The sequence below is a fragment of the Canis lupus genome, chromosome 16 (genome assembly GCF_048164855.1).
Source record: "Canis lupus baileyi chromosome 16, mCanLup2.hap1, whole genome shotgun sequence".
Lineage (NCBI taxonomy): Eukaryota > Metazoa > Chordata > Mammalia > Carnivora > Canidae > Canis > Canis lupus.
In genome coordinates, this window is record NC_132853.1 from 6,241,356 (window position 1) to 6,259,810 (window position 18,455).

Below are 18,455 nucleotides of genomic sequence, written 5' to 3' on the forward strand. Positions count from 1 at the left end.
GGAGGGGCGGCACAGGAGCGGGGCGGGGCCGGGCGCAGGGGGCGGGGCGAGCCGGAACGCGCGCGCGCGCGGCTGCGTTTCCGGTCGGAGGCTTTTGCGGAGAGCCCCGCGTCCCTAGGGGGCGGCGGCGGCGGGGGCGGTAGAGGCAGCGGGGGATCCGGAAGTCAACACCATGTCGAGTCTGCACAAGAGCAGGTAAGGGCCACGGAGGCCAACCCGGCTCCACCACGCCAGGCCGGGCTGCCCTGCCTGCCTTGCCGAGGGGGGTGCAGGTGCGGCCAGGAGTCGGGGACCCCCGCCCCGGGAGAGGATCTCGGGTGCCCACTTTCCAGCCTCACTGCCTATGGGCCTGAGGGGGCACGGGGCCGAGGCACCTCTTCTGCTCCCCAGTGCCCGCCCCCCCCCGCCCTCCTTCTGGACCCCGGGTTTCCCCCTTCCCGGTGCCTTCCTCATCCAGAGCCTCGATGCCCCGCTCCTCAGCTCCCCATCCCCCCGTTCTTGTCTCCCTTGTTCATCCTCTGCCCGGTACCTTCCCCTCCAAACACTCCCCATCCCCCTTGCCCGGTTCTTACGAGGCATGCTGGACAACCTGGATTCTCCAGTTTTCCTTCCCCCAGGTCAAATCCTGCAGCAACAGCCAAATTTTGCTCACTGTTCAATTTTCCTCTAAACCTTTTGTCCTTGATTGCTGGCCAGCCCAGAGGTCTTCTAATCGTTATATTTTTGAGCCTTGGGAGCTGCCTGCGGATTACACAGGCCCGTTGTCTAGGGATCATGTTACTCCTGGTTCCTGGGGTTCCTTGAGTTCAGATAGTGGCCCTGTGGGCTGGGCCTGGCCAGCAGGAAGTGCCCAATAAATGCCAGCTCACTGAATATGAGAAATGTGTCTGGTTTCATGGTGTGCCTTTGAGAACCTCTAGACAAAAACATTTATGTTTTGGGGTTTGGAGTAAGAAGTGATGGGTAGTTATGTAGTTTCCCAAAGATGTCTTTGGCCAGGACCTTGACTGAGCTTTGCTGTCTTCATGTCCCCGAGGGGCGGGAGGAACTGTTGGAAGACTGGTGACAAGGAGATCTTTGGGCTTCAGGAGTGATCACTAAGTCTGTTACTCGGGTTTGGGTGTGCTTCATTTGCCTCCCCATCCCACCTTCCAGGATTGCAGATTTCCAGGATGTCCTGAAGGAGCCCACCATCGTCTTGGAAAAGCTTCGGGAACTCAGTTTTAGTGGTAAGCGGCAGCTGTCTGTGTTGAAGGTTTTCCCGGAGCAGCATTATGGTTTGAATGGAGGGGAAGGTGCACAAGGCCACACCCGGTCAGTTCTGGGGGCTAGCCGACCTCCTGGAGACTTTTCCAGATTCTGTGACTCTGAACTATCCTTGACTGCCCTGACCACCAAGAGCATGCCTGTGAGTCTTAGGATGTTTCCTGGCCTGTGAGTGGTGCTTGCTGCTTGCTGAGAGTAACTGGAGAAGGCTGAACACGGGAGGCTGGGAAGTTGGGAGGCTGGGAGGCTGGAGCCAGAGGACACTTGAGCCTGGAGCCGCTGCAGGGTCTTCCTCACTCCTCAGCAAACTTCCTGTGTTGTAGAATTTGGTTAGCTGCAGAGCAGTTCCTTATTCCCTCCCAGGGGAACAAAGCTGACTCAGGCCATAGTGAACTTTGGTTAAGCCTTGAGACCCTGACTTTAGGAGCTGAACTTCAGCCATGTTTGACTTTGCCCTCTGTGGCATGGTTAATCTTCCAGCACAGAGATTTTTTAGCTTATCTTTTAAAATACCCCAAGGTATTCTGTGTAGGTTCTTGTTACTGCTCGGCCCTTGTGACCTTGTCAGCAAGGCATTCTTGACTTGCTCTTCTCCTGCCTGTTCAGATTCTGAGGTGAGGGCATTAGCTCCCATTCACAATGTTAGGGATCCTGGAGCAACAGCTGCTTTAGCAGGGTTCCTGACAGTATTGCAGGAAGAGTTTGTTTTTTGTTCAGGAGTGATACTTAGACCCTGAAGATCCTGATAGGTCACAGGATGTATACCACACTGAAGAATTTACCAGGCCTCGGGGGAGCCATTCTGCAGTAGCAGTTGAGTTTGGGCTATAGAGTTAAGACAGACCCGTGTTTGAGTCCTTGATTGCTCTGTCATTACAGATAGTTTTTTTATCTGTAAGATGCGGACAACAAAGTGAACCTTCCGGATTTACTAGGGTTCTAATGAGGGTTAAGTGAAATAATGTCCATAAAGCACAAAGACGTATCATTCATAGCTTAGTTTATGTTCCACAAATATTTACGGTATGCCTTCTGTGTGCTGTGCCCCATGCTAGGGATAGGTAATATAAGACACATTTGGTGCATGTTTTTCTGGGGCTTACGCAGGGGTCAGGGATACAGATGTTAAATACACAAACTATGGTAGATCATCCTGATTGTGATGGATGCTATGAAGGAGAAGTCACGGAGCCATTATCATGTGTAACAAGAGATATGACTTTGATTGGGAAGAGAGGGTGCTGGGTTAACACTGCCCAGAGGAAGAAATGCAGAGAATGAGAAGGTGTTATTCCCCAAAAGAACATTCCACACTGAGGGAGCTCTGGCCTGGGGACAGGGGTCATGGAGGGAAATATACAGATTTAGCATCCAGTCCAGTCATTGTTGTGACGGAAAATGATCCTTGAAGGAGTACTTCTTGCCTGCTCTGCTGCCTGCCAGCTGGCTCTGAGGTGGAAGGCTGGGGGTCTGGGGCCTCTGGCCTGGGGCGTGACTCTCGCCTGCTGTGTCCACAGGCATCCCCTGTGAGGGCGGACTGCGGTGCCTCTGCTGGAAGGTGGGTGTGCCTGGGCTGGGGTGTCTGCTCTGCTGAGAGTCCTTGGGTTCCTGCATGGGCTACCCCCACCCCGGCCCCTTCTGGTTCTGCACCTTTCCTTGCTTGTTTGAGGACACTTTTCTGGGAAGTTGTGGGTTTTCTGTTCTTGATACCCCCTCCAGGATCCTCTTGGGGATGGGATGCTTTGTAGTAGCAGTGAAGCCATCTCCTTCCTAGTCTGTATAGTACAGTGAAGTGATGCTTAATGTGACAAAGAAAGGCCATGCTTTGCCTGCAGCTGTTAGCTGAGGTGGGAGCCAAAGCCCAGTTTCCAGCCTCTGAGCACTAGGTTTTGTTATCATTTGGGAGAGTCTGTGTGAAGAAAAGCAGAGGAAAGGGCTGGTTTGGGATAAAGGAGGAGGGAGGCAGTGGAGAGGAGAATGGAGGCTACCCCCAGTCCACACTTCCACTTGTGGGTTCTAGCCCATCTGGTCTTCTCTCGGCTTTATTAGACATTTTCTTTGAGACCAGTCAGCCTCCATCTACTGTCTGGGATTGAGCTGGAGAGTCACCAGAGCTTTGATCCTCTCCCTCTGTGCAGATTCTCTTGAACTACCTCCCCTTGGAAAGAGCCTCATGGACCTCCATCCTGGCCAAGCAGAGGTGAGACCATGAGAAAGAGGGGGTGATGGGAGGGCTTTCCTGTGAGACAGCAGCTGGGGCTGAGCCCATCTTCCCCCTATTGCAGCTTCTCTGGTTTGGTTGCCTGGAAGGAACCTTTGGGATCATCTGTCTCTCCTCTTCTCTTCCACAGGGAGCTATACTCTCAGTTCCTGAGGGAAATGATCATCCAGCCTGGTATTGCCAAGGCCAACATGGGTGTGTCCAGGGAGGATGTGACCTTTGAAGACCATGTGAGTAAGGGTGGCAGCAGGAGCTGGGGCTACAAGGATCTGGCAGGTTTGGCCCCACCCTAGAGGTCAGGTGTAGCCAGTCTGGGTCCCCTCTGGTCCATCTACTACCTCCTTTCTGTGTTGGGTTGCTCTGCCCTTGGAGGCCGTTGTCTCTCCCTTCTGCTTCCCAGGCGCTAGACCCAGTCAGGTACATAAATCACAGCTTGGACTCCAAGTGTGCATAGCACTGGGCCCCATCCTCTTTGTGGGCTCTGTCTCCTTTCCTCCTCACCTCTGTTTCCTGGGGAAGGCCCTGGTTTTATAGTTGAAGAGAAAATCAGACCAGGGTAGGAGAATAGACCATCTTCCTGTGGCCTGGAGGAAGCCTCATTCTCTCCTCAAATACGGAGCCCCTCCCCGTGTTCAGGAAGTGGGGATGGATGGACCCAGGCCCATGCTCCGAGGACTAGGATCGGTGATTCAAAGTGTTGATGAATCAGATTCAAAAAGATACAATGTGCATTCATTCAGCAAGCATTTCAGCGAGTGCCTGGTACAGGCAGCATTCGAGGCGGCAGCAGTAGATGGAAATGACGGTCCCTGACCAGCAGGGATGTCGTCAGAGCAGACTGCAGGGCTCTACTTGGAGTTGGAATGTGATGTGAGAGGCTCCTGGAGTAGCTCCCAGGCTGACTCAGAGCCTCAGTGGGGCCTCTGCGCAGGCCCCCAGACTGGAGTCTGCCTCCTGGGGTCCTGTTGGACCTAGGACAGAGCAGCTGATTCTCTCCCCACAGCCACTCAACCCCAACCCTGACAGCCGGTGGAACACGTATTTCAAGGACAATGAGGTGCTGCTGCAGATTGACAAAGACGTCCGGTAAGTGGGGCGCTGGTGGTTACATGCTGGCCCCTGGGACTGCTGGGGAGTTTCCCAGGCCTGTGCTTTCCAGCATGCCCACAGGTGGGTGTTTGAGGAACTTTCAGGGGGTTGTCCACTAGGTGGGTCCAGGCCCGAGTGATGTCAGCCTGTGAATGGGGCTGGCCCGCGAGGCGGGTGCCTGGCTCTCCTTTTTCCCTGCCTTAGTGTCATGCCCTGGACGTAATGTAGGGTTTCAGCTGACTGTTCCTGCAGCAGATATTGAGGCCCCACTGTATGGCGGGCTCTGTGCTAAGTTCAGGGTTGAGGATGGACTCCACAGACATGGTCCCTCTTAGGAGCTGAGAACCTGGTGGAGAGGACGGGGAGACAGTCATTCAGCAAGACCTATCTTCCATATGATTAGCATTTGTGGTAAATGCTCTGAGGGGAGAATTCAGGGTGCTTTAAGAGTTTGGGGGAAGCCTTGGCTGAGGTCTCAGGAGTGGGAGGCCTCAGGGGAAGAGGGAGGAAAAGACTGTGGTGGCAGGGAGCTGCCTGCAGGAAGGCCCTGGAAAGCCCATGGGAGCACATTACAGGAACAGTATGAGGGCCAATGTGCTTGAAGCCACACTAGAGGGAGGCAGGCACTGGACCTTGGACTTGATCCCAAGGACATATAGGGCAGTTGTGCAAAGGTTTTAAGTGTAGGAGTGACAGGGTCAGATGTTTGTTTTTTAAAAAATCATGAGCTACAATGTGTACGTGGGTGTGCTTTTCCACTTGGCAGAGAAATGTGGAAACACGCTTGTGCTGTCTTGTGGGGTTGATGAGTCTGGCAGCGGGTGGAATCTCCCACAAGGCTGTGTGAGGAGCTGTAAGAGAGGCTTGTCTGCCTTGGGCCTGAGTGGTTAGAGCTAGAGTTCTGGGGTCTGTTTGCCTGCTTTCAGTTCTGCCTTCAGTGGGTGTCAGCTGTGTCTCTGGGTGCTCACCCTCCAGGGTATGCTCATTTTGCCCAGGCCCATCTTCAGAAGGCTCCAGGTAGACGCCCCCAGCCTGGCGCATGGCTCAACCAGGATGCAAATGGGGGCTTGTCTCCTGCATTCCCAGGCTGGTGTTGGGGCAGCCTCTGTCCACAAGGTGTCTTAACGGTTTGAGTCAAGAACCATGTCTTCAATCTGGTTCTAGAGAGAGAGGTTTTGTCTCTCACTGGTAGCAACTGTAGCACATTGTTCAGTGTTTTTGGAAGGCAGATGTTTAAAAAAAATATTTAATTTATTTATTCATGAGAGACACAGAGAGAGAGAGGCAGAGACACAGGCAGAGGGAGAAGCAGGCTCCATGCAGGAAGCCTGATGTGGGACTCGATCCCGGGTCTCCAGGATCACACCCTGGGCCAAAGACAGGCACTAAACCGCTGAGCCACCCAGGGATCCCCTGGAAGGCAGATTTGTGATGGGCTATGTGTAAGAAGTCTGGAAAATGTGCCTATGCTGCCGTACATACCTGAGAAAAACTTGTGCCTTAAACTCACATGGTGCTGTGTGTCGGTTATACCTTTAATCAAACTGGAAACAAAACAAACCCAACTTGATCACATTCTAGAGACTGTCTCCCACCTTGATTTTTCCTCTCCCTCTGTCTTGGACATTTTCCTACGTCAGCTGTAAATGTGATCCTGTTGTATAATGTACAATGTCACCATTTTAAGCCACGCTACACTTAACACCCTGTGCATATTAGATAAAGATTTTTGATGTGGAGAGATGTTTATGGTTTAAGAGAAGAGTTGGATTACAAGACAGTAAGGACACTTAATTTTATTGGCAAATATACACGGTAAGATGGGTATATGTTTGCATATGTATATATGTGTGTATCTATGCATATTTATATATAATATGAGTATATTACTTTTTAAAACCTGAACATTTAAAGATAAAATGTTACTTATTTTTTTAAAAACATGCAAAAATGCCCCAAACCTCTACCCTGAGTAACAAAACTCTATCCTATTCCCTCTTGACAGGAGGCTGTGCCCAGATATATCGTTCTTCCAGAGAGCCACCGAGTACCCTTGCCTTCTTATTCTGGACCCCCAGAATGAGTTTGAGACCCTTCGAAAGCGGGTGGAACAGACAACGCTAAAATCCCAGACAGTGGCCCGGAACCGGAGTGGAGTCACAAATGTGAGAGCCAACCTGGGGGCCCCAGGGATGCCTCATGACAGCTTTTTCCTTCATACTTCCCTTGGAGCATTGGCCATTGGGCCCATGACTATCTGCCCTGACAGTTACCCAGAGTGACTTTGGGTCTACCTCCAGGGCTCTTTCTGCAAGTCATGTATCAAAAGCTGAGTGTGAGGGGTGCGGGGAAGGGCCCTACCATAGGGTGAAGGAGCAACAGAGGAGATGGCTCTTGAAAAAGTAATTACAAAAAAAAAAAAAAAAAAAAAAAGAAAAAGTAATTACATGTTGATGGGAAAGTGTGGTGGAGGCAGTAATGGCAGTGGGGAGCTGACCTGACCTAGGTGTCCAGGAAGACTTCCCCGAGGAGGCGATATGGAAACTGAGGGTCCAGGAACTAAGAGGAAAGCTCATTCCAGGTGGAGAGGAGGGCATACGTGGAGACTTCAGGCAGGAGAAAGTGTGTGTTCAGGAAATAGTGGGGTCTAGCCTAGCTGGAGGCAGGGTGCAGGGGTGGGGGGCAAGAGGGGTAGGGCTACTGAAGGATGCTGGCAAAAATAGTGGTCCTGAGGACTGGGGAGCCTTGCAGCGTTCTAGGCAGGCCAGTGACATGATTCAGATCTGCCTTTGTAAAGCATTGCCATGGGGCCTGTGGAGGTATTGATCGGAGGGGTAGAATAGAGGTTCAGAGGTGGCTGCATTATCCAGGCAAGGGCCAGTGAAGACCGGGGTGGAATGAAGGGTGGAGCTGAGAGACTTAGCTTGAATTTTTTTTTTTTCTAAGATTTTATTTTTTAAGTAATCTCTATACCCAGCATGTTGCTCAAATTTACAACCCCGAGATCAAGAATTGCATGCTCTGCTGACTGAGCCAGCCAGGTTTTCCAGGAGCTAGAATTGATAGGACTTTGCTGGCTAAGTCATGCTGAGTTATTGAATCCCATTCTTCTGGCAGATTCCTGTAACTCTGAGAAGCTGCTTATAGCCAAATGAAGCATATTACTTTATTACCTTTTTTTTTTTTTTTAAGATTTTATTTATTTATTTATTAATGAGAGAGAGGGAGAGGCAGCCTCCCTGCAGGGGTCCTGGACCCTGGGATCAGGACCTGAGCCAAAGGTAGACAACCCCTGAGCCACCCAGGTACCCCTTCCTTATTCCTTAATTGACACCTAGGCTTTGGTGTGTGGAACTCCCAGCTTGTTTCTAAAACTTTTCATTGTCCTCCAACAGTAGAAAAACCCTCCTCTCTAACCTCCAACAAGCTAGTGACAGATAATATTGCAGCAGCTTTTTTTCTCCCCAAGTAGAATGACTGACCAAGTCTCTATCTTTAGGAGAGCAGCCGTTTTCTGCTACAGGGTAACAAGTGCCGTTACAGCTGATCCCATTGTCCCCATGCTTAGGACAGAGTTGTATGGGCTGAAAGGTGCAGAATGCTTGGCTTTGTGGGCAACCCTCTTACTAATAGTTGATGTCCTGGCTATAGGGCAAGGTGGGGACCTGGTTTCATTCATTTCACTACAGTAATAGGGGTCTGGGAGCCAAGCTCTTACCCATTTTAGGTTTCAGTCTGGTCCCGGTGGCAGAGAATATGACCAGGAGCTTCATCCCTGGACCGCTGGACCTGTGGTTGGACAGTTTAGTTCCAGCTGTACATTCATCTGACTTTGGAAGTGATACTGGGCCTCTGTCTCCTATAAACTGGGCATAATCATTTCCATCCTCCTGGCTTTTGAAGTGCCAAGAGGATGAAAGCAGGTCGTGGCTCTGTAGATTTTTGGAAGACTGGAAAGCACTTCTCTGAAGCCTAGGCTCCAGGTCTGGAGTCAGCCAATCTGGGTTCAAGTCCTAGTGCCGCTACGTACTGTGAGCCTTTGATGAGTGACCTAACGTTTCTTTCTTTAAAAAAAAAAAAAATTATTATTTATAATAAAATAATATATATTTATATAAAATAATATTATTTTTTAGAAAATATTTATTTATTCGTGAGAGACACAGAGAGAGGCAGAGACACAGGCAGAAGGAGATGCAGGCTCTTCACAGGGAGCTTGATGCAGGACTCGATCCCCAGACCTCGGGATCACACCCTGACCTGAAGGCAGACGCTCAACCACTGAGCCGCCCAGGCATCCCATGACCTAACATTTCTGAGCCTCAGTTTCTTCATCCTAAAAATGATGTTGAGCAGATATTCTAGATTGTACAGAGGGTTTAATGGAAGAATGCTTGTAGAGCACTGTCTTGCACTTAGAAAGCTCTCAGTAAATGTAGTGATATGTGTGTGTGTGAGTGCACATATACACGTGTGTGTGAGTGATGGAAGAGGGACTTTGTCTTCAGTACTGTGTGCTTCCAGTGTGTGGCTTAATATACTATCCCTACCTGCCTGTGCCTATAGCTGTCTCACACAGGTAACGCCAGGCACCTGAATCTTTGCAGAGCACCTGAGGCTCCTGCTGGCACCGCTGTTGGAAACCTCTGTTCTGTTGCATAAAGGTTCCTCGTTAACTGGGATTCTCTTCTATTTATCTTCTAATTTTTTCCTTTTTATTCTCCCAATTTTTTCTCTTTTGTTTTTTTTTATTTATTTTTTATTTTTTTAAAAAAATTTTATTTATTTATTCATAGAGACACAGAGAGAGAATGAGAGGCAGAGACACAGGCAGAGAGAGAAGCAGGCTCCATGTAGGGAGCCTGACGTGGGACTCTATCCAGGGTCTCCAGGATCACGCCCTGGGCTGCAGGCGGCGCTAAACCACTGTGCCACTGGGGCTGCCCTCTTTTTCTTTTAAAGATTTATTTTTATTTTAGAGAGAGCACACATGTGTGTGCACATGGGAGAGGGGCATGGGGGAGAGGAGGAGACTCAAGCAGACTCCCTCCTTAGCACAGAGCCTGATGCAGGGCTGGATCACACAACTCTGAGATTATGACCTGAGCTGAAACCAAGAGTTGAATGTTTAACCGATGGAACCACCTAAGCTCCCCTTAAATTTTTCTTATTTGTTTATTTATTTTTAAAGATTTTATTTACTTATTCATGAGAGACACAGAGAGAGAGCAGAGACAGGAGAAGTAGGCTCCATGCAAGGAGCCTGATATGGGACTTGATCCCAGGACTCTGAGATCACACCCTGAGCCAAAGACAGATGCTCAACCGCTGAGCCATCCAGGTGTCCTGCCTCAAATTTTTCTTACTGAAAAATCTGAGGAGCCCCTGGCTGGCTCAGGCTATACAGCATGTGACTCTTGATTTTGGGGTAGTGAATTTGAACCCCTCGGATGTAGAGATGACTTAAATAAAACTTTAAAAAATCTGAAACTTTCAGAAAAGTTGAAAGAAGAATACAATGCTCAACTATATACATTTCTCTTTCTTTTTAAAAAAATTTTTTTAAAATTTTTATTTATTTATGATAGTCACAGAGAGAGAAAGAGAGAGAGGCAGAGACATAGGCAGAGGGAGAAGCAGGCTCCATGCACCGGGAGCCCGACGTGGGACTCGATCCCGGGTCTCCAGGATTGCGCCCTGGGCCAAAGGCAGGCGCCAAACTGCTGCGCCACCCAGGGATCCCTCTCTTTCTTTTTTTAAAAAAATATTTTATTTTATTCATGAGAGACAGAGAGAGGCAGAGACACAGGCAGAAGGAAAAGCAGGCTTCTTGCAGGGAGCCCAATGTGAGACTCGATCCTGGGACTCCAGGATCATGACCTAAGCTGAAGGCAGTTGCTCAACTGCTGAGTCACCTAGGTGTCCCAACTATATACATTCTCAATGCTTAATTATATACATTCTAACTAAATTCAGCAGTTGTTAACGTTTTGCCAAATTTGTGGGTATATTATGTAGAGATAGAATATGTTGTACAGGCCCTGACCCTCACCCCCAAGAACTTTACCAGGTGTCTCCTGGGAATGAAGACATCCTCCTCCCTACCACCATCACATCCATGAAGATTAACAATAATTCCACACTAACACCCAATATCCAGTCCATGATCAGATGTTCTCCATTGTGCTAAGAATATTTTTTGGTTTGACTTCCCAACCAGGACCCAGTCAAGGTGTATGTATTGCATTGGGATGTTACACTTAACCAACTGAGCCCCCAGGTACCCCTATTTAAAGGTTTTTTAAAAAGTAAATGATAGGGGCACCTGGGGGGTTCAGATGGTTGAACATCTAGTTTCAGCTAAGGTCATGATCCCGGGGTCCCCACATCAGGCTCCCAGCTCAGTGAGGAGTCTGCTTCTCCCTCTCCCTCTCTCTCTCCTCTTGCTTATGCTCTTTCTCTCTCAAATGAATAAAAAAAATTAAAAAAAAAAAAGGTAAAGTATAGCTTACATGTAGTAAAATGCACAGTTCTTTTTTTTTTTTTTTTTAAGACTTGTTTATTCATGAGACACACAGAGAGAGGCAGAGACATAGGCAGAGGGAGAAGCAGGCTCCATGCTAGAAGCCCAATGTGGGACTCGATCCCAGGGCTCCGGGATCATGCTCTGAGCCAAAGGTAGACGTTCAACTGCTGAGGCACTCAGGCGTCCCAAATGGACAGTTCTTATATATGCAACTGGATGAACTTTTCCTCATGTATATACCTTGTAACTGCCAACCTAATCAGGACACTGAACATTTCCATCATACAGAATGTTCCTTCATGTCACTTCCTAGTCAGTATCCCTTCACCTCAGAGGTAACCATTGTGGCTTTTATCACATAAATGAGCTAGCTGTTTTGTGGAATATCCCACATTGTAGATTTGTCTGCTTGTTTCTTTTCATAATATTGGACACGCTCTGCTTTGCTTTGTATTCCCCATAAGCTGGAAGTTGAATGGTAGGCTGAATGGTAGACATTTCTGTCAAGAACACATTATCTGTAATGCCACCCACCTTACCAGATCCTCTCCTCCCGCAGATGAGCTCCCCACACAAGAACTCTGCGCCGTCATCCCTGAATGAGTATGAGGTGTTGCCCAATGGCTGCGAGGCCCACTGGGAGGTGGTGGAGCGCATCCTGTTCATCTATGCCAAGCTCAACCCTGGCATTGCTTATGTACAGGGCATGAATGAGATCGTGGGGCCCCTCTATTATACCTTTGCCACCGACCCCAACAGCGAGTGGAAAGGTAAGAGGGCTCTTGGCTGCCCACATCCCTCATGTAACTCCCTAGAAAAATGGACCAAGGAAAACCAGAGTGATAGGCCTTATCAGGTGTACAACTCCCTTTCCTTACCTCCATCTTCCCTCCGTCAGATGTGAGGGGTTGACTTGGATGGTCTCTAAGATCTTTTCCAGCTTAGGCTTTCTAGAATGTTGGGAGTTTCCTCATCTCAGTGTTTATAATTGAAATTCTGGTAGAGAAGAGGGGATGTATATACAGGAAGCTGAATGATTGACAAGGATTTAAATATATAACGATTGGAAAACATCATCAGAAGATGATATGTATCTATGATAGCCGCTAAGCGAAAGTACAGTGTTGCCAGATGTGACAAGAAAGATGTGTTGTCCTTAGTCTGAGGGTGGGGCATGGTCAAGGATAGAGGAGCACCTGAGCCTGACCAGGTGAGTGGGTGGCCCAGAGAGGCTCAGAGGTGAGGGAGAAAGCCCTCACATACGTGAGACATGGGGTGAGAGATAGGGTGGGACTCGAGAGAGCATCAGTCCCCTTGCAGCTGCCCTCCCCCTGCCCGTCCCCCAGAGCACGCCGAGGCAGACACCTTCTTCTGTTTCACCAACCTCATGGCTGAGATCCGGGACAACTTCATCAAGAGCCTGGACGACTCACAATGTGGCATCACCTACAAGATGGAGAAGGTGTATTCTACCTTGAAGGATAGGGACATGGAACTCTACCTGAAACTGGTGAGGAGCTCTAGGACCACCAGGACAAGGCAGACAGACGGGGAGGGGCACAGATAGGCAGGCCTCCTGCGTGTCCTAGGGCAAGGTCCAGCTTGAATCCAGGGATGGAAAATGGCTGCTCCTTCTGGAGGGTGCTGGTGCAAGTGCTGGGGCGCGACTGGGAGATTGAGGCAGCAGTTGACATGGGAGTCTAGCGGGCTGGGAGGGAAGAGGAAGCTGGTAGGGTGCCTGTCATGTGCCAGGCACTGCACAGTGCATTTACCACATGCTAGATGACTGTAGCTTGGTGGTAGTCCTCTGAGAAAAAAGTACAAACATCATTTTTTTTTAAAGATTTATTTATTTGAGAGAGCAAGAGCGAGAGAGGTCAGAGGGAGAGAGACGTAGACTCTATGGAGCAGGAAGCCTGACGCTGGGCTCGATCCCACAACCCTGAGATCATGACCTGAGCTGAAAGACACATAACCAACTGAGCCACCCAGGCGCTCCAGCGAACATCATTTTTAAAAATTAAAGATAATATATAAAGTTATTAGAGTGGCATTCCCTATTTCAGAAAATAGTTTCGTTTTTTTTTTTTTTTTTTTTTTTTAGAATTTTTTTTTTTTTTTTTTTTTTATTTATGACAGTCACACAGAGAGAGAGAGAGAGAGAGAGGCAGAGACACAGGCAGAGGGAGAAGCAGGCTCCATGCACCGGGAGCCTGATGTGGGATTCGATCCCGGGTCTCCAGGATCGCGCCCTGGGCCAAGGGCAGGCGCCAAACCGCTGCGCCACCCAGGGATCCCAGAAAATAGTTTCGTGAAGAGAAACTGTATAAACAAAAATGGTTTGTGAATAAGAAAATACATATAAACAGGTCTTTTTAAACAGATACAGAAATATTTTTGCCCAATTTTGAAAAATTGTTTTTTTAACAATTTTTCAGTTAATAATAATCACTGGGGCTGACCAGAGAGCTCATATTAGGGGGATGACGGCCATGTAAGTCTGTAATATGAAGTAAATAAATGAGATGATACGTTTAACATGCTAAGCACAAAAAAAAAAAAAAAAAAAAAAAAAAAAAAAAAAAAAAAAAAACATGCTAAGCACAAAGCTAGGCTTATACTAAGTGCTGATAACGGTCTCTCTGTCCCTCAATCCAAGGTTATAATCCATACAGTATTTTAAAAGAATTAGAGCCATCATTGGTAAATCCAGAGAGCTCATAAGAAAGCTTGGCTTTCTGGCTTCTACTGGAAATTAGGAAGATCTGGCTGGCCGAGGCTCTCCCCACTCTGTGCCTGGCGCTGAAACATGTGGCCGGTCTCATTGGCTGTGTGGCATTGCGTGGCTGCCGAGCACCCCGCCCCATGCCCCTGTCTCCCCAGCAAGAGCAGAACATCAAGCCTCAGTTCTTCGCCTTCCGCTGGCTGACACTGCTGCTGTCCCAGGAGTTCTTGCTGCCCGACGTCATCCGTATCTGGGATTCCCTCTTCGCTGACGACAACCGTTTTGACTTCCTCCTCCTGGTCTGCTGCGCCATGCTCATGTGAGTGTGACCACCAGCAGAGGGGTGGGCAGGGGCTGCTCTCATGAGGAGGGAACCTCTGGACTTCCTGGGCGAGGGTCACACTGAGGGTGGTGAGGAAGGAGCTGGGCACTCAGTGGCCCAGGGTTCCAGCACCTTTGCTGCTTGTTTTCCTTAGACTGATCCGGGAGCAGTTGCTGGAAGGGGACTTTACCGTAAACATGCGGCTCCTGCAGGTAACGGAGTTTGGAGCGGCGAGCTCAGTCTTTAGTCGTGAGGCAGATGCTTACCAAGCAGCCACCCATGCCAGCTGCTGTGGCAGGCTGGAATCAGGAACAAGGCATAAGCGTCCAGGTCCCCAAGGCAGATCTGGTTTGGATCTGGTTTTGAATCCTGCTTTTACCACTTGAGTATGGTGTTGCTAAGAGTAACTTGGCGTCTCTGGACCAAATGTTCCACATAGGTTCATTGTGCCTGGGACACAGCAGTGCCTGGTACATTATAGTGCTTGTTGGTGAAAGTGCTTGGACCTGGGGGAGGAAAGTGGGGTATAGCGGTGAAGAATGTTGGTGCGGTACCAGACAGGTCTGGGCCACATCTTTGTTCTGCTGTGCTAGTTCCGTGACCTAAACCACCGGACGACCTCTCCAGGCCTCAGTTTCTTCAATGCCTGGCCTGGGGTTGGTTTTCACAATTGGATTGACCAGGTCTGTAAAATAGATCCAGTCACAGTAACTTTCTTATCAGACTGATGAGGTGACCCGGTGAACTACTGCGTAAGCACTGTCTAGTCCACTCTCTGGCTCGTTATGAATAGCACTCGGGTCTGAGGGCAGGAGAGAGATGAGGGAAGATGGTCCTGGTGCTAAGGAAGGGGCCGTGATACTGGTTGGTGCTGATTGGGTTGGGTAAGCTAGTGCTGCGGTGGGTATAGTGTTAGCTCTCTTCAGGGGCTTGGGCAGAACGTGGCATCTGGTAGCCTGTGGTCCCTGTCCATGCAGCTCAGGGCTCAGAGGGAAGGGCACGGGTGTGGCAAAGGTGGGAAGGCTGAGCTGACTTCAGAGGCCTACTGTTGACCTTTCCCGTACCTAGGATTACCCCATCACAGACGTCTGCCAGATCCTACAGAAAGCCAAGGAACTCCAAGACTCAAAGTAGCCTGTTGGCAGGAGGCCCAGGTTTGGGAGAGAAGACACTGACCCCTGTGTCCTGGCTTCTGGGACACGCAGGAGCCTGTAGGATCCCAGCCACCCCGAGGGGAAGCTGCAGGATCGGCCCACTCCAGGCCTCCTCATCTGGCTTCCTCACCCTAGGCCGCTCCACCGGGGGCACACTGTGCCATGCTCCTTAACCACCCAGCCCTGGCTTCTTCCTTGCTCTTTGACCCGGGGACCTTTTGCCCAGGCTGCCGAGCAAGGCCGGAGCTCATGAGGTGGTTTCCTGGGGCAGGGGCATGTTGGGGGCACTGGGGGCTGGCAGGGGCCCTTCCCTGCCTCCGCTCTGCTGCTTCCTTCCTCCTCTCCTGCTCTGGTCCTCTGGGCTCTGGTTGCAGGAGGTGCTTGGCAAATGAGCCAGAAACCACTTCTGGGGGTTGGTGCTTAGGCTTCTCTGTGGGGAAGGTGACACTGTGAAGGAGCTAAGAAGCTGCCAGGCCCAGGTCACACCCTCTATCCCTTTCCCACTGAGTGTTTGTTTCTGTCTTTAGTCATGGGTAGGTGTGTATGTGTCTCTCCATCCTCCAGGTGTCTGCTGCTTGTGTGTGTGTGTCTGTCAGTGCGTGCGTGAGGGGGTGGGCGTATCTTTGGTGTTTCTTCTCTGTCTCCCTCCCTTCCAGAGTGTGTGTGACTCTCTCTCCATTCGCCCTCTGCCCTTCTCTCTTGGGGTGCCTTATCCCCAGCCTCTTCCTCCCTCTTCCTTTTCATTCCTTGAACCCCAGAGACAGAATGAGGAGTCTGGCTTAGCAAAGTTCCTGGGGGTCAGTTCTGCCCTGTGCCCGTCCCCAGCCCTAGACCCCCAGGTCCCACAGACTGGGAAGGAGTCCACACTGCCTCACTAGAGGGCCCTGAATGTGTTCCCAACAGAAATCTTGGAAACCAAAAGCTGCTGAGAAATGATGGCCCACAAAGCTTTGGGCCCCTTCCCCTCCTTTCTGCCCAGGGTTGGAGGAAGAAGAGGGAGAGCTGGATCTTCCAGAGATTCCCCCCAAAGGCCCTTCTTTCCTAAAGTAAAAGGACATGAAAGTGGTATTGTACCAGGGGTTGGGATCTGAATGATTCAGAAGAGCAGTCATTCCCGTGGCTTCTGGGTCCCCGCCCAGGGTGGTAAGTCCCTTAAAGGGCAGGTGGGACCAATGGGATCCTCCCTGAGCTTCAAAGCCCTGGGTCCTGTCAGTGCCAGGAGAGCCAGGTGTCCCCCCAAGCAGGGTGAAGGAGCTGCTGCCCATCCCTGGTCACCTGCTTGGGCAGTTCTGGGATTTGGGGCAGGGGCACTCTGAGCAGGAGCAGCTGGTTTCACTTGCTGCTGGACTGTGGGAGGAGTGGGCTTATTTTGACTAAGCCCTTCCTCCTATAGTGAGGATGCAGGTGGTTTGGGTCTGGAAGGCTGGGCAGTGTAGCAGGGGTCCCCAACCTCTCCTCAGACTGGCCAGCAGTGGCCCGCCCGTCCCCGGAGCCTTCCCGAGTCTGGCAGCCAGGACTTTGTACTGGACTTCCCAGTCTGCCAGGCCTGGCTGTGGGCCAGGAAGAGCTGTCTCCAAGTGGCTCCTATACCAGACCGTATCTTGGATGCTCCTGGGACTTTATGCACTTGCCTTTTGCCTCCTCCTCTCCCAACATACAGTTTGGGAGATTTTTTACTATTTATTCAGACTCCTGGTTATTTATTGCAGACTGGCTAGTGCTTGATTTGGTGGTGAAGGGTGGGGCCAGGAGGGTAAAAAGCAGTTGGAGACAGTCTTCCTGACCTTCCAAGGTCAGAGTAGCATCCTCTCCCCCTACCTCTGGGACTGTCCCTATTTTCCAGCAGGTCCTGGCTGGTAGGGCTGTGAGCTATGTACTGGAACTGAGGGTAAGCGATATAGGAGGGCTGGCATGGAGTCCAGACTGCAAGCCCCCATCATGGCACAGAGACACTGCTTCCCCGAGGCCTGGCAGCCTGACTCAGCCTCTTCTCAGAACTTGTCAGCTGGTGGTTCAGTCCCACTTTGGGTGTTTGACCCTTTTACAGCCTGAGGCTTAGGCCCCAGCCTGGGACCCAGCAGACTGCCCAGGACACCTCATGCATTCCCTCTTGCCAGTCCCCCTGCCTTCCCTCCTGGGGCCATACTACTTGAATCACTGCATCTGATTCGCCTCAGTGGCAGGCTTAGGTCCAGTGCTCTTCGCTTGACCTTGGAATGAGGGTCAAGAGCAAAGGACCCTGTCCAGATGAGGCTGTGCTCCCCAGTGGGATACTGCCTAAGGAAAGGACAGACCCTTGGGGATTCCCCCTCCTGAGATTCTCCAGGGAGTGCCCTGAGAACCAGAGGGCCTGAGGCTTCCCAGTTGGGAAGCTGCCCCCAGGACTTTGGACACTTATAGGTTGGGCTGTACGAACTCAGCAGGTCTCACTCTCGAGTCAGAATGTGAGTCTGCTATTGTTCATTAGTTTTATTCCTTGAATCAATGCTGTTGATGACAAGTTGTCTTTAATAAATCATGTGTTCTTTGCAATGGGCATTGGTGCTGTGATGGGCTGAAACCTTTTGAGACCTTAGAGGAGGGAAAGTTTGAGTAGGGATGGAGTCAGGAGGCTCTGAGACTCGGCAAAGAAGGTCAGGAAATTCTTTTTGGAAGAGCCTGTTCAAGTCTTCTCATTCAACCACTGCAGTTTGCAGCTGGAGGCCAAAGGCCAGTGAGCTTGGGACAGAGGTGCTATGCACTTGATTACACAGCAAGTTGTTTTTGAGATTGACGAAACTGAGAATTCAAGTAAATAAAATGCATACTACCCACAATCTAAAGAAAATCACCAAGAACACGTTAGTTTTTGCTACATCGTTGTCATTTTCTTGATACAGTTTGTGTACTGTCTCTTCCCTCCCTTAGGTGGTAAGCAAGTTGCTGTATGATTTAAAATATATTTATGTGCTATATAGAATTCACACATGCTAAAAACGTCTGAGTCCAGCCCCTATCTTGGACTATTTTGGTTATTTCAGCCTTCATTATGAGTAATAATACTGTGGAGAAGGGTTTCTGTTCAAGATCCTTGCATTCCAGATTCATTTCCCCAGCTCAGTCCTCTAAGTGGATTGAGAAGTATGAACCTTTTTAAGACTTTTATATATACT

The 18,455-nt window shown here is 50.0% G+C and overlaps 1 protein-coding gene across 3 annotated transcripts; it reads left to right on the forward strand.

Annotated features, from left to right (window-relative positions):
• The first annotated feature begins 56 nt into the window (after window positions 1-56).
• Window positions 57-17,835, forward strand: TBC1D13 (TBC1 domain family member 13). Of its 3 annotated transcripts, none has more exons than XM_072778238.1 (12): window positions 57-195; window positions 1,156-1,229; window positions 2,784-2,824; window positions 3,405-3,466; window positions 3,618-3,717; window positions 4,491-4,573; window positions 6,582-6,741; window positions 11,662-11,872; window positions 12,449-12,612; window positions 13,986-14,146; window positions 14,304-14,361; window positions 15,218-17,835. In XM_072778238.1, the coding sequence occupies exons 1-12, from the start codon at window positions 173-175 to the stop codon at window positions 15,281-15,283; spliced, it is 1,203 nt and encodes a 400-aa protein (XP_072634339.1). In that variant the 5' UTR covers window positions 57-172; the 3' UTR covers window positions 15,284-17,835. The 3 variants fall into 3 exon arrangements, with proteins under 3 accessions (XP_072634339.1, XP_072634340.1, XP_072634341.1); XM_072778239.1 differs by having other exon boundaries at window positions 14,049-14,146; XM_072778240.1 differs by lacking the exon at window positions 2,784-2,824 and having other exon boundaries at window positions 130-195.
• The last annotated feature ends 620 nt before the right edge of the window (window positions 17,836-18,455 follow it).